This window comes from Linepithema humile, chromosome 5 (assembly GCF_040581485.1).
Source record: "Linepithema humile isolate Giens D197 chromosome 5, Lhum_UNIL_v1.0, whole genome shotgun sequence".
In the NCBI taxonomy this organism is placed as follows: domain Eukaryota; kingdom Metazoa; phylum Arthropoda; class Insecta; order Hymenoptera; family Formicidae; genus Linepithema; species Linepithema humile.
Genome location: NC_090132.1, coordinates 21504478 through 21518770, shown reverse-complemented (window position 1 = coordinate 21518770; position 14293 = coordinate 21504478). Strand labels below are relative to the sequence as shown.

Genomic DNA, 14293 nt, shown 5'->3' with positions numbered 1-14293 from the left:
TGCAACGGGATTTGTGGGACCGTGGACCAGACCTTTTCGATTTCTCGAGTTCTTCCTTTTTAAGCATTTGTTCACAAGGCTTTTTTTCGCTGGTAAAAAGAAAAAGAGTTTAGGAAAGCCCGGTCATGCGATGACGATAACTAATCGCTTTTTTTTTGCATTTTTATTTTTCTTCCCGTCGATAGGTGCACAATTCGGCACCGTAGTTTCCATGCCGTTGAGCGGTCTACTGGCTAATTGGGACTTAGTAGGCGGTTGGCCATCTATTTTCTACGTCTTCGGCGCTATCGGTATCATCTGGTGCATAGCGTTTCTTATATGGGTATATGAAGATCCGGAACAGCATCCAAGCATTACAGAGGATGAGAAGAAATATATACTCAGCGCTCTTTGGGGTAGTGCAGGCATATCGGTAAGTGTTTCTTTGCCGTTGCAACATTAATCCAATGTTTATTTTAATCTGTTATTTCTGATTTTCAACAACACAGTACTGTGATTCCTCAGTAAGTTAATATTCCTTTTTTGTTTCTAGTCATCGCCTCCTGTGCCTTGGAAATCTATCGCACTTTCGCTACCATTCTGGGCTATATTGATGGCGCATATGGGCCAGAATTACGGATATGAGACTCTGATGACGCAGCTTCCGACTTTTATGAAGCAGATTCTTAACTTCAGTATCAAAGAGGTGAGAAATGTTTTTTACGGACGGATCATTTCAGTCAGAGGAAGAATCTTCCCATAATTTTTTCTATTTTGGACAAAGTTATAATTTTTTAATATCGTTTATGTTTCAGAATGGTATATTTTCGGCACTTCCCTACTTTGCTATGTGGATCTTTTCCATGTTTATCTCTCACGTCGCCGATTGGATGATCTCCTCGGGAAAATTCAATCACACCGTGACCCGCAAGATCGTCAACAGTATAGGACAATACTCACCGGCTGTGGCATTAATTGCTGCTTCATACACCGGTTGCGATCCCTGGTTGACGGTGGGCGTCATTACGTTGGGAGTCGGTCTAAACGGTGCTATTTACTCTGGCTTTAAAGTAAATCACCTCGATATCTCTCCGAGATTCGCTGGAATTTTAATGTCTTTCACTAATTGTATTGCCAATCTTGCCGGGCTTCTCGCACCAATCACCGTAGGACAGATCATCGATACGTCGGTAATTGATATTTCTTAAAACGCCAAATGATTAAGCAATTCGGATTAAATTAACAATGCTTATTCACATATTATTGTTTTTTTTTTCTTTAGCCAACGCAAGCGAAATGGAGAATTGTGTTCATAATTTGCGCTGGTATTTACATTTTATGCGCAACAGTCTTCGTAATTTTCGGCTCTGGTCAGAGACAAGCGTGGGACAATCCAGAAAAGGACGATGAGAAGAGCAGAGACGACGAGGACAAGCAAATAAAAATCAGTGTAAAAATTGTAAACGAGACTCAACATTGACAAGTGAATATTTTATCGATAAGATCAGTGGCCAAACGAAGAAATCGACAATGACGATTGAATCCATCTGGCCATTTCTGCCTGCGTACATTCATTCCCTCCTTATTATTTAATCATTCAAAACGAGGGTACATTAAGACGGTTAAGTTAATCTCAGAATTGTATTTTTCTTTTTTTACCGTAAAGATACAAAATTTTTTTCATGATAGTAATCGTCGTAATTCACATTGTAAAAGTCTTCATACTTTTGTATTGAAAAGTGCAAAAGTTATGTATCTATGATTGTTATATTGTAGTATGTGTGTTTAATGTGAGAGACGATTTATACATGTGTGAAAGAGAGAGAAAGAGAGGGAGAGAAATGAGCGAAAGGAAAGGACGAAGGTGAACATTGCCGTGTCTTTGAGGGATGTATACTCATAATCGAGTTATTGTTGTAAGCTTTGATTTACGCCATTTGTTACATTTTATAATTTATCAATTTTTACATACTTTCGGGTATTATGTAGAATTAATAAATCGCACCCTAAGAACTGGCATATTAGAGAAACGATGGGAGAGATGATTCTCAAAAAGATAAAAAGAGCGAAAACTATTGCTTGCAGATAAGCGAATTTTCATAAATTTGCCGGAAATGTTATGACAAACGAATCATCAATGCAGATATGACTTTGAGAAAATCACTGAAATGTTATTCACAAAATTCTTTTTTAATCATTTTTTAGAGACAATTTGCAAGATAACATACGTCAATATTCGAATGAAATCTAGGTTGCGCTAGATACATAACGCAGAGCAAAACACAAACATCAGTTTAGACTCTTTTTAAGCGCGATGTAAAACTTATTATTTGCGATATACGATATTATTCGCCAACGCTTCGATAAAACATGTCATTGTCTATTCCGATACATATGATGATTATAAAGTGAGCACTCCGTTCGGACAATTCTTTATTCATTATCGAATTTCATTATCGAATGAAACTCATCGATCTCGGTTTTCCATATTGTAATAGCACATTGACCATTTTGCTTTTATGTAATGAGATGTATATGCGTTATAAGATTCATATGATAGATTGAGTAGATTTACCGTAAACATGTGTGGGAAAGATTTGTCGTAGTGTTTCCCGATGCTTATCTTCAGGTTAGATTTTATGTTTGTAAATTGACAAACTTATGGCAGCAGTATTAGAACAACAATCCTCATCGTTCATCCCTCTTTATTACGTCACATTTTATTGCAACTGCCATTTTGTATTGTGGCCTGGATGAAAGGGTTGAAAGTAATATTTCTTGTTTTGCAAACAACATTTGAAAATTGCGAACTTTTTACCCTTAATTTTGGTCGCGAACAGCACAGTGTTGTACAATACAACAATGGTATTTATACATATTGTAGATATTTACGCGTAGGAGTCCTATTAAGTTATAGATTAGATGAGTTATGCTTGTAGTTATTTATACACAACGTTCGCGAAGGACGAGAAAATATTATTACCTCGATTGTACTAAAATAGAAATCAACGTAATCAAACGTAAAGGTTTTGTACTTGTAAAGTAGAATGCATTTTTTTGCAATCGATAAGTCTCTCTTTTTCTTAAGCGACATAACTAATTTGACAATTGTGATGTTTTTTTTTTGTATACTTTGGATATGGTCGTTATTTGTCGTACATTTATTACTCCCTTTAAATTTATAATACCACAGGACGAATTCAATCCCTTTAAATATATGTCAAAAAATTTTCTAAAATCGAAATATTCATATCTTCTTTTTATTGCTATTTATTGTTTTTTTTTCTGTTAAAACTAGCATCAGACTATGCAATTTTTCGTGCAACTTATTGTAGCGACTTAATCGCTGCAACTAGTAAGTTGTAGCAATTATTTTTGTAATTTATCACACTACATGCAACTGAAGTAACATTTCCAACAAGTTTTAGATGTAAACTAAACTATTATCAACTATAGAATAAAATATTACAATTATGTTGGTATGAGACATAAAATACTGTTGTTTTTCTAAAACACATAAGATACGAATAAGAAAGCAAAAATATTACTACAATTGCATGCAATTAATTGCTACAATAAAACAATAAAAATCTAAATTTTGTACAATTATTACAATCAAATTACTTCTAAAAATTGCGTAGTACTCTCTAAATTTCTTGGAGTGAAATTTTACTTTTCGAAAAAGTGAAATCGGGACGTCTTAAAGACGTCATTTTTTACATCTTTTTGACACGATGTCTACGTCTTTAAGACGTCTTATGTCCCGACATAAGACATCTTAAAGATTTTAGACATGCGTGCTATCTGGGATTTTGTTAATGTTTTCGATAGAAATTAATTACTTTCATTTTATTCCGAACTACGTACAAAATATATTAACTTCTCCTGGTTCTGACGCTACCAACGAGAAGGCGATTTCACTTTAAGTTGGAGTGAAGTTTGGAGCGCTAACTCCACGTGGAGTGAACTGGTCAGTAACTCCATGATTCGAGTGAAAATTTAATTCCAAAAAATTTAGAGAGTATGATAATGAAAAAGTTGTGGCAATTTATCACGGCATTCGAATTGCAACAAATTGTATAGTCTGTTACATGGGCTTAACAAAGAAATAGTTGTTATACTTGAGAATATTTAGCGTGGTTTAATTCTAATTGTTAATGTTATCTCTTGTTTCACAGTTTTTAAGTTTCGAAAGAAAGAAGCTCGCATATGAGATTTCTTTGCTTGTAAAGACGAGTCTAAAACGATAGAATTGTTTAAAAACTGAGAGAATAATTAAATATTTCTAAAAAAAATACATTATCTGGGTTCTTTATCTTTCTTATAAAATTATTTTGCTTAGACTTTGTATAAAAATTTTTTATTTTAGCAGCATATATTAATTACGAATAGAGGGGATGAAAATTGAGTGTAAATGTCCTGTGATCGTGTACCTAAAAGTGCCTTCAACAACTAGCGTTTCTTTTCATACTGTATTGTTAATTCTCGCGCAACTTTAAGCAGAAAAATGCCAAAGTGTTTATGAATATTCGAAATTGTTACAAGTTTGTTGATTTTCAAATATGTGTATACATGAAAGATATTTAAAAATTCTTTTACTGTACTTCTGATATAGTGTAACGCGGGTAATTAATAATTATGATTGTCAATTGATTTGGAAACATACAATAAGAAAGTTACCAAACGGTAGATGATGAAATGATTCAATGCAAAATTTTACAAACCCATATTTTTATACAAATACATATTTATACATAATGTACATAGGACGATACACGATCTTTTTGCGATGTTACAATGTTAAATATATTTTTATTGTTGGGATTGTAAAATACATGTGATAATAGAATTGCATAAATAAAACACCATCTAATAACCGTAATAAAATGTTACTATTGTCTTTTATTTATTCTATTTTTTTAAGAGTGAACAATATTTTTTGTATGTTTTACATTCATTTTTATTATAAGAATCTTGAGAAGCTCATAAGGTATTTGAGAAATTCTTGCTTGATTAAAATTTTTTTATTAAAATATATAATGAGTATTAAAAGAGTATTAATTTGTTTATTATTAAAAAATCAATATTAACAGTTCTTATATCAAAAATAATATTTTCAAAAGGTATATGTGTAAAAATATACAGTAAATATTAATTTTATTTCATATAATTATTATTTAAAATAGTGGGCATATTTTTAAAAACTAATTATTTTATTTTACTTTTTCGAAAATATTGTAACAATTTTTCACATACATTTTTATCGTGAAAATATGTCATTATTATTAATTTTATCCAAGACTCAAACCAAATGGCTTGCGCATGTGTGCGGTACCCCCTCTATTCGTGCTGCTTGCTTCATGTTTGTGACTCATGTTTGTAAATGTCATTAATTGTCAGAATCTGACAATTAATGACATTTCGGCTCGATGGTAGCAAGACAGAGACGTCCGCTCTCTCTCTATAGCCGAACGGCCGAGCGCACACAGACGCGTGACGTAAGCGCTTCTTACTTGTGTTGGGGCTCGAGAGCCGCGAGCCCGGTAGTAGATATCGCATCACTGTGTCAGATAGTAAGTTGATGTACATTGGTGTATCTACATTTCTGAAATATAGTGAATCATTGACCATATTCAACAAACGTCGCATTTTAGCCATTACAATTTATAAACGTAAATATGAACAAGTTTCTTATTTTATATCTTTGCTTGGTTTCGATCGTGGTATTTTGTGCTATCTTTAGGTTAAGTGTATAGATTTTAGAGAGTGATGTCATTTATTTTCATTATTCATAGTTATTAAAAAATTTTGGACATAATATTTTTGGAAATTTACGTTAAATATACTACTATATCTAAAAAGGTTGTCAGAAAATAAATACATTATTTCATTAATTTAAAAAAAGAGCTAGTTTAGACACTTAAAATTGAAGTTAAATCTTTTTAGGTAATTTTTTTGTACTGTGCTAATACATTATAACCAAATTTAATAACATTTTTAATATCTTTTACTTTTAGTCTAATATTATCTTTAAAATTCTTATTTTTTGGGAGTAAAATTAATTTAGGCCATTGTAGCAATGTGGAAAACTTGTAGTAGAAAAGTAGATATTGTGCAATATATTGACAAACATGAGAAAATATTTTGCATTATTATTACACTCATAGATTTTGATGTCAGAAATGTTTCTGGGACCTAGTTTTTTTATCATTAATTATCACACCATTGAATCATTATTACATTATATGTCAAATTGTATCATTGTGCAATATGTTACATTGTATCTTGTATATATCTTGTATACTGTATCTAAGCAACAATTATCTGTATTATTCTTTATTCTTAAGAAATATAATTGTTACAGGTTATTCGTTGGGATGTGAATGATGCAGTTGATTCAAACGTTTGTACACCTCGTTGTGCTCGTCTCAACGGCGAGATGCAGCGATATAACGTCTGCCGTATTCGGCAGTGTACTGGATGGCATGCCGGCGGCATTCGGTGACTTTAATTCCGACGAATTGACAGATGTGTTTATGTTGCGCAATGGTACGGTTGAAATATTTCTGGCGGCTGAGCAGGAACCTCTATTGCGACCCACTCCAGACCTAAACTGTTCGTTCAAGGACCTGGTTACAAGCGTGGTGCCTGGTGACTTTGATGGGGATGTCTTCATGGACATTCTAGTAACGACCTTTAATAAAACTACGAAAAGTACTTATGCGCACATACTGTGGGGCGGAAACGGTCACCTGAACTGCAGTGACGAACGGAATCCTCTGATAGAGATGCGCGAACAGCCATTAGCGTTGGACGTTAATCGAGACATGATAATTGATCTCTTCGGGGTAGACATGCATGACAAAAGAGTGTATTGGATATTCAACGAGAATAGGATTCCTACTGTCAGAAAAATGCCTGAGCCAGAAGAGTTGAAGCCAATGAAACCCGTGAGAAGCCCACACTCTAACGCCTTCCTGGATTTAAACAGCGACTTTCTGCCAGATCTTGTGGTGACTACAAAGAAGGCTTTTGAAATATGGCTGGGTACGGAGCAAGAATTCCAGTTTTCTCACGAGATTTTTCTTCCATATAATATCTCAGTCGATGAACACTTTAAAGGGGTGATCGGACAAACTCTCTATTTGGACGTTGAGCTGACCGGCAAAATGGCTCTCCTGCTGCCGTTGTGTTTCGATGAGGCCTGCAACAATTGCACGATAATGATGCATTTGAACGACAGTTGGCACAATCTGCGAGTAAACTTCCGCGACACGAACAGCGTGCTATGGAGTTTCGTGAAACCGGACGGCCAGCGTTACACAAATACCATCACTCTGCGCGGCGGCGACTTCAACATGGACGGCTATCCAGATCTGCTGGCAACACTACAATCCAGCAGTACGAAACACAAACAGTCGTTCCTGCTTCAGAACGTGGAGTGCAATACTAATTGCGTCGGCTTCAACCGCACCTTCAGCATCAAATGGCAGGCGTTGAATCCATTCTACAATGAGACCGCGATGGCGGTGTTCTATGATTTTTATCAAGACGGCATTCTGGATGTGATTCTAGTGGAATTCGACAAGGCAAACAATGCCAATCCCTATCGCACTGCGGCGTTCAAGAACAGTCTGGACTACGACGCGAATTTCGTCAAGGTGATGGTGCTCACCGGACGCACCAATAGTATGTATCCCATCTCGCCGGGCTCGCTGGGCAAGAAAAAGAGAACCTATGGCACCAATCTACCGGGGCCGTCGATCGCGTACAGAACAACTACACAGGACGGCAGTCCTCGCAACGCGATCGCCGCGCAGTTACCGCAGAGCGCACACTTCTCGCTTAACTTGCCGTACACTACTTTTGGTTTGGGAAGAACACCTAACTTTGTGGACGCTCTCACGATAGGAGTAAGTGACAATATAAAAATAATCGACTTTTAAGGTCGATTGTAACTATTGTGGATTAAGATTAATCTAAGATTAAGCAGAAATCCGTTTCTTACTTCACAAATAAAATTGAAATTGATTGATTGCTCATCTAATGTTAATGTTATTCGATCTTAACGAATTAAATGTCAGAGCGTTTCTCTAAAAAAATATTTATTTTTCTAGGTTGGTGGTAAATCGCGAGAATGGCCGCAGATCATTCCTAATTCACAGATGGTTGTGATACCAAATCCGATTGCCGAACCATCGAGATGGAAAGCTCAACTATTCGTCACGCCCAGTAAATTAATTCTACTAAGTGCGGCTGCTTTAACCGGTACGTGTGGTCTCATCACGGCTATCATTGTCGGCTTGTACTGGAAAGAGAGGAGAGAAGACAAAATCGAGAAACTCCAAGAAGCGCACAGATTCCACTTCGATGCGATGTAAAAAGATGGACAGACAGGAGAGAGAGAGAATAGAAGGAGGAAGCAATATATATAATTAAGGTTTATTTAAGAGATATCAGTTTATTGATATAATAATTATTTAATAAATGAATCGCGTTCTTAATATCCTACTCAATCTTGCATAAATTCTGCACATTATTCGCGACTCTGGCAGCGCGTCGCGTCTTTCTTTTCCATCATCAAATTTTCACTTTCGGTGCGAAGAAATTGCTGTCAGAGAAAAAATTAACGATTTTTCGAAACTCCTTTCGCTTCTATAAAACAACAAGACTCATCGATGTCTTCTTCTTTTCGCGGGGCAGTCACCACGTCGAATATGTAATATATATATATATATTTGTATATATATTAACAAACGATCTTTGCTGGAGTGTTTTCTTTTTCCATATTTTGGTCGCTGCGCACTTTACGCGCCGTGTGTGCTTTCGGTCGATCTAAGCTAAGAGGGATGATTCGCTATTGGCATCGGTCATTCTTTATTGTAGGATTTAAGTCGTTGAAGTATGGATGCGCCATTGCTTCCTCCGCCGACAGCCGTAGAGCCGGATTACACACTAATAATCTCTGTACATCAATCAGACATTGTACAGTTGATAAGGATTCAAGGCTTGACGTAAAAGAGCTGAGTGATATTTTTGTAAAATTGTTTTTTTCAATAACGTAGTCTTTTGATATTTCTTTTAGTTTTTAAAGAAATAAGATATTTGGAAACGTGACCTTCTACTTTTGATATTTTTGCTTATATGTGACGCAGTTTTTTTAATTCAAGGCTTGAATCGAGATTGGGACTTTGTCTCATATATCAAGTAAGATAATTGAGACTATTCCTTTTTGATCATTTATTATATAGATATTTATAATACTGTTTTAAATTATTTGCATTTCTAGTCTCACTATAATTATCTTATATTCTTTTTGTTCATTAGATATCGTTCTTTTCAATTGTTATAGATCTATTAGTATCAACAAGAAAGCTTTAGTAATATGCAATTTTATATATATGCTAAATAATTGCATTTGTTTTTAGTATTTCTGCTCTTTCGACAATGAAAATAAAAGATAATTTACCTGGAGTAAGTCTTTGCCTCTTGAAGTGAGTTTTGGTGTAACCTGCGCCAGTCCTTGCGTAGGGTGGTACTGTGGAAAGGGCTTGTAATCGGGAAGTGTCGTTAAATCGGGCCAGGTCTCCTCGGTGGGTGTGCCCAACATTTTAAATATTCTTTTCAATTGATCGTCTACGTCCGATCCGGGAAAGAGCGGTCTGCCGGCGTTTGCAAGTTCTGCGGTACATCAACATATTATATAAAAGATTGACAATCTTTTATATAATACTCAAATGATGGACTGACTTTTAGGAAAGAAAAGTCGCCGGTTACCTGCGAATATGCATCCTGCACTCCACATATCAATGGACGTTGTATATAATTTTGCTCCGAAAAGAACATCCGGGGGACGGTACCATAATGTAACAACTTCTGCCGAGTAACATTTCACAGGGATACCAAACGCCCTTGCTAATCCGAAATCAGCGAGCTTCAGCTCCCCATTCTGTAAACATTTCTCTATTTGATTTAATACATAAATAACAAGATAAGTACACAGTTGTGAGTACAAAATATCAATGATATATTAAAACATGACCGTAGAAATAGTTGCATCTTTACCTTATTGATGAGTAAGTTCTGCGGTTTGAGATCTCTATGCAGAACATTTCGGCTATGGCAGAACGCTAGTCCTCTTAATAATTGATATCTGAAAGCAAATATAAATTTATAATAATCTGGCTTGTGTATGAAATAATCATAAATAAATTTCTGAATACAAGTATTTTACAGGAATGATTTGACGACGTCTAAATCAATCTCCCCATTTAGACTGTCGAAGTACTTCTTGAGATCCTGGTCGCAGTGCTCAAACACCAAGGTGAGTTTCTTGTCGCTGTGCAGCACATCATAGAGACGAACTATATTCTTATGCTTGAGTTCCTTCAGAAGACAGATCTCCCGTAGTGCTGACGACGGTACACCCTTGGCAACGTAAAGAGCACACGAGCGATAAGACGCTAATATCAAGGAGAACGGATCGGCCTTCGTCGAAGGGATTATTTTCGACGTGACACGAGGAGAGTATCGCGTTATAAATAAAACACGAGCGATCGATTAATTAAATTAATCGGAACGCCGGTGTCGCGGCAAACAGCAGGTGGGGGACTGCAACGAGGGGGATTACATTGTGAGGTGAATAAAAAAAAAAAAAAAAAGGGGGAAAGAAACAAATCGCGCAAGCACTACCTACTTCATCGTCATCGTCCAGTCGCACCCGCTTCAGCGCGACGATTTCGTGTGTCTCGCGATTCTTGGCTTTGAACACGGTGCCATAAGTGCCTGGAAAGAAGAAATGCGAGTTGGAGCAGAGGTATTACGATACGGTCTTAGCGTTGTGTTGACAGCGGCGGGTACACCGGGGACCGCGCGACACACGGGCGACGCCGGACGACGCGGGCAAACGATGCGACGTCCACCCGCCGCCCTGCGCTCCACGCGAACACCACGAACGGCTCACCTTCTCCTATTTTTTCGAGCTTCTCATACTTTTGCATATTTTTGCTGATGACACGGGCGGAACGCGCACGCACGCACGCACTGTCGCGCACAGTGTTTCACCACTGCACGCTCGCGCCCCGGCGGACACTTTGACGCGCAACGTCGCCAACTTGAGATCTTATCGTCAGGTGCTACCAACGGACAAAAGTTGCAGCGTTTCAGATCTACTCCTTTCAGTGGCACTTTCTGCACTCTTCTCAGTTTCACTCCCTTCATTCAAATGAGTATATATTAGTTAGTTTACGTTATTACATTTTATTATCTTAATATCACGTTATTTCTTTGAACGCAGAAAATATAACGTAGTGGAAAAAGTGAAATTTCTTACACAGCAAGCAAAATGTCAGAAAACTGTCTGCTGGTAATTTTAAATAGATAAATTAAATATGGAAATAGTCGCTCTATCATGTTTATTCATAATAATGTATTATTTAGACCAGTGCTCGGAATTAGTCTGAACATTTCAGCCGATTTCCGTGGTATACGCCTCCTTTCCTCTTCTTACCGCGCGCGCCGCAGCCGCTAGGGCCAGCGCCGCCGAGCGTTAGGAGCGACACTATCTGATTATGAGTGGGTTCTTCTCCCTATTTATTAAAATTTAAAAAATGTATTAAAATTTATTAAAAATAAATTTTTTATTTTTAAATTTATTAAGTGGAAATATTTTAATAGATTTCTATGTCACCCATGAGGTACTAATACTGACACGTTTTTCAAAAAGTGGTTTTTATCTACATTATTGCATCAATTGTTCATTCTCATAAAAGGCCAAGAAAATCTAATTAAGAAAATCTCTTTTATATATATTTTTTTTTAAATTAAGAATTTATTTTTATCTTTAGTGGAATAGGTCTACGGGGGAAACCACTTAAAAAAAAAACGCGTCAGCATTAGTATCTCATGGGTGACGTCAAAATCTATTGAAATATTTCCACTTAATAAATTTAAAATTAAAAAATTTATTTTTAATAAATTTTAATACATTTTTTTTAATTTTAATAAATAGGGAGAAGAACCCACTCACAATCAGATAGTGTCGCTCCTAACGCTCGGCGGCGCTGGCCCTAGCGGCTGCGGCGCGCGCGGTAAGGAGAGGAAAAGAGGCGTATACCACGGAAATCGGCTGAAATGTTCAGACTAATTCCGAGCACTGATTTAGACGCTACAAAATTATCACATTATAATTTATAATTGATACATATATATGTATATTAATATTGATTATTTGGTTTTTGAAGCAACACGTTTTTGATCATCTTCGTTTAACTTCAAGGGAATCTGAAAACTTTTGATTAATTACACAAGGAAGAAAAAACTTCTTATCCCTCTTTGTTATTCAAATACAAATTTAATATTTAAATTTTTGTTAAAAATCGCTTAGTTACGATATCCACAAAGATAATAATGTATTTAATATATCGTTTTCTAACCAGCATTATTTTTGCGATGATAAACGCATCCATCGTATTGTACATGTGTCAACGCGTAAGTTATACTTTTATATATTTCTTGTATAAAAAGCGTAACATAAAAATGTCATGTATAATATATATTTTTACTGAAAAGCAATTTAAATTTATTGGATTTATATTTAAATATATTTTTAGCTGAATATAAACACATATAAAATTACATTTATTTCAAATTGTAATTTAATGGACGGATAAATTTAATTAATAAATACACATATAAAATTAATGTAAATAACATTGTAATATTTCAGTTTTTCCGTGTCATGAGAGCACATTATCAAATTATGGCCGAGGCTGAGAAGTTTAATACAATCGTAATGTATATTTTGTACTTCAATTCTTTTTAATAATTTATGCAATCAGTTAAAATCTTTACTTTCTTTATATTGTGTTAATCAATAGATTTCTGAATCGCGTGCAAGCCTCGATTATATTACCTCAAAGATATCTGAAGGAATGGATCAGGTACTTAAATTAATTAAATTATCTCTGTAATAAAAAGAACATACAATGCGATATATTTACAATTGTTTGTATAGATGAAGGAGGACATCGCCAAAGAATTGTCCATTACCGATCATTTAACGAAGCTCAGTTCGAAAATAAATCTCTTGCTGCAACGTTATTCCGAGTTGGAGGAAGGATTGATCGAGGTACATGTAAATAATGAATGACTACATTTTTTTCTTTTATTCAAGAAACAATAATAGATTTTGATAAACTTTAATAAACTTGAAATAATTCAATGTTTTGCAATAAAATAGTACAAAAACGCTGGAAAATATATTTCGAAAAATATTACGATTTGTCAAATGGAATTTCGTACACATTCAGATTTTTGTTTAAAGAAAATAAAACTATTCTTATTTATTAAATTTATTTATTATTTTTAAATTTTATTTAATTTAATTCTAACTGAGATATAAGATATAATGTCGCTGAAAATGTTTCAGTTCTTTTTATATAAAATTTCTGTGACAAGAAAAGCAAGAGAAGTTTTAGTAAAATAAATTTTTCAAACATCCATTTTTCAAACATCCATTTTTCAACAACAAAATCCATTTTTCAAACATTTGAAAAAATCATGCGTTTAAACTTTCTTATTATTTATATAATACTTAATAGACATAGAATAAAAAAATATTACTTATTCGTCAGCTGGTGCGAATGGATCATAACACAAAAAGCGTGCGAATCGAGACGCCGACTGACATCAACGAAGAAGTCAAAAGCATCCTCACAACGGCGAGAAAAAATCAATCTCAACAGCAACAATCGGACCGAATACCGAAAAAGCTACGGATATCGACGACCATATCTACAGGAGCAAAGGATTTTCAGGCGCAAAATCACGCGAGTCCGAAATGCCTCGCGCCGCAGTCATGCGATATTATTAATCTGTCGAACGTAACGACGTCTGAGAGACAAGACAAACCACGTACGTCTATTTATCCAGAAGTACAGCTGTTAAACGATCCGAGACCTGCAGCTGATGCAAAACCCATTGGTTTTCGGCCGACCTGGAAGTGCGAGGCTTAAAACGATATTGAGGTAATTTAGTTCTTTTGGTTTCTTTCTTCCATCATTTTTTGTAAAAACGCAGAAAAAAATTGTAAATGTGAAATAATTATTTAAATTGTAAAATTGTAAGAAACTATAACAAATAAACCATGGTTTGTATATTTAAAAAATTATATCGGTATAAAAAAAAAAATCGATGATCAAAAACGACGTAAAAAGGCTGTAAACGTTATATTTTCAAGAAACTGTTCCTTCTCTCATAAAAATGTTACGTAATATTAAAATATGCTAGTATTATCTATAAAAATATTTGCGAG

At 35.1% G+C, this 14293-nt stretch overlaps 4 protein-coding genes across 10 annotated transcripts in view; 3 read left to right on the top strand and 1 right to left on the bottom strand.

Annotated features, from left to right (window-relative positions):
* Positions 1-4866, top strand: part of Picot (putative inorganic phosphate cotransporter protein picot) — a 33762-nt gene extending 28896 nt beyond the window's left edge. For both annotated transcript variants that reach the window (XM_012369360.2, XM_012369351.2), the window contains exons 5-8: positions 186-412; positions 533-685; positions 795-1169; positions 1262-4866. In XM_012369360.2, coding sequence (XP_012224783.1) covers positions 186-412; positions 533-685; positions 795-1169; positions 1262-1459 — 953 coding nt within the window. In that variant the 3' untranslated portion in view covers positions 1460-4866. The remainder of the gene's footprint in view (positions 1-185; positions 413-532; positions 686-794; positions 1170-1261) is intronic.
* A 531-nt stretch (positions 4867-5397) lies between these two features.
* On the top strand, positions 5398-9457 carry LOC105673931 (T-cell immunomodulatory protein). Of its 2 annotated transcripts, none has more exons than XM_067355558.1 (3): positions 5398-5552; positions 6344-7892; positions 8097-9457. In XM_067355558.1, the coding sequence occupies exons 2-3, from the start codon at positions 6363-6365 to the stop codon at positions 8358-8360; spliced, it is 1794 nt and encodes a 597-aa protein (XP_067211659.1). In that variant the 5' UTR covers positions 5398-5552; positions 6344-6362; the 3' UTR covers positions 8361-9457. The 2 variants fall into 2 exon arrangements, with proteins under 2 accessions (XP_067211659.1, XP_012225353.1); XM_012369930.2 differs by having other exon boundaries at positions 5412-5651.
* LOC105673938 (Cyclin-dependent kinase 5) lies at positions 8406-11369 on the bottom strand. Its single transcript, XM_012369943.2, has 7 exons — positions 10943-11369; positions 10676-10764; positions 10214-10407; positions 10045-10132; positions 9757-9928; positions 9449-9660; positions 8406-8944 (listed from the first exon to the last, which is right to left on the bottom strand). Exons 1-7 carry the CDS (start codon positions 10977-10979, stop codon positions 8837-8839), a joined length of 900 nt encoding a protein of 299 aa, XP_012225366.1. The 5' UTR covers positions 10980-11369; the 3' UTR covers positions 8406-8836.
* On the top strand, positions 10662-14149 carry LOC105673946 (uncharacterized). 5 transcript variants are annotated; one of them, XM_067355567.1, is made up of 6 exons: positions 10662-10795; positions 12417-12468; positions 12707-12769; positions 12858-12920; positions 12995-13108; positions 13614-14149. In XM_067355567.1, exons 2-6 carry the CDS (start codon positions 12430-12432, stop codon positions 13992-13994), a joined length of 660 nt encoding a protein of 219 aa, XP_067211668.1. In that variant the 5' UTR covers positions 10662-10795; positions 12417-12429; the 3' UTR covers positions 13995-14149. The 5 variants fall into 5 exon arrangements, with proteins under 5 accessions (XP_067211668.1, XP_067211669.1, XP_067211667.1 ...); XM_067355566.1 differs by lacking the exon at positions 10662-10795 and adding an exon at positions 11081-11207; XM_067355565.1 differs by lacking the exon at positions 10662-10795 and adding an exon at positions 11160-11217.
* Positions 14150-14293: the final 144 nt, after the last annotated feature.

What these genes read in the sequence shown, in the direction of transcription:
- LOC105673931 (XM_067355558.1), top strand. Translation starts at nt 6,363, where the DNA reads ATGATGCAGTTGATTCAAACGTTTGTACACCTCGTTGTGCTCGTCTCA. An exon ending in TGGACGCTCTCACGATAGGA is followed by an intron (nt 7,893 to 8,096) that starts GTAAGTGACAAT and finishes TTATTTTTCTAG; the next exon opens with GTTGGTGGTAAATCGCGAGA.
- LOC105673938 (XM_012369943.2), bottom strand. Translation starts at nt 10,979, where the DNA reads ATGCAAAAGTATGAGAAGCTCGAAAAAATAGGAGAAG. An exon ending in GACGTCGTCAAATCATTCCT is followed by an intron (nt 10,133 to 10,213) that starts GTAAAATACTTG and finishes ATTTGCTTTCAG; the next exon opens with ATATCAATTATTAAGAGGAC. An exon ending in GAGGCAAAGACTTACTCCAG is followed by an intron (nt 8,945 to 9,448) that starts GTAAATTATCTT and finishes ATTGATGTACAG; the next exon opens with AGATTATTAGTGTGTAATCC.
- LOC105673946 (XM_012369953.2), top strand. Translation starts at nt 12,388, where the DNA reads ATGTATTTAATATATCGTTTTCTAACCAGCATTATTTTTGCGATGATA. An exon ending in CTGAGAAGTTTAATACAATC is followed by an intron (nt 12,770 to 12,857) that starts GTAATGTATATT and finishes GTTAATCAATAG; the next exon opens with ATTTCTGAATCGCGTGCAAG. An exon ending in TGGAGGAAGGATTGATCGAG is followed by an intron (nt 13,109 to 13,613) that starts GTACATGTAAAT and finishes CTTATTCGTCAG; the next exon opens with CTGGTGCGAATGGATCATAA.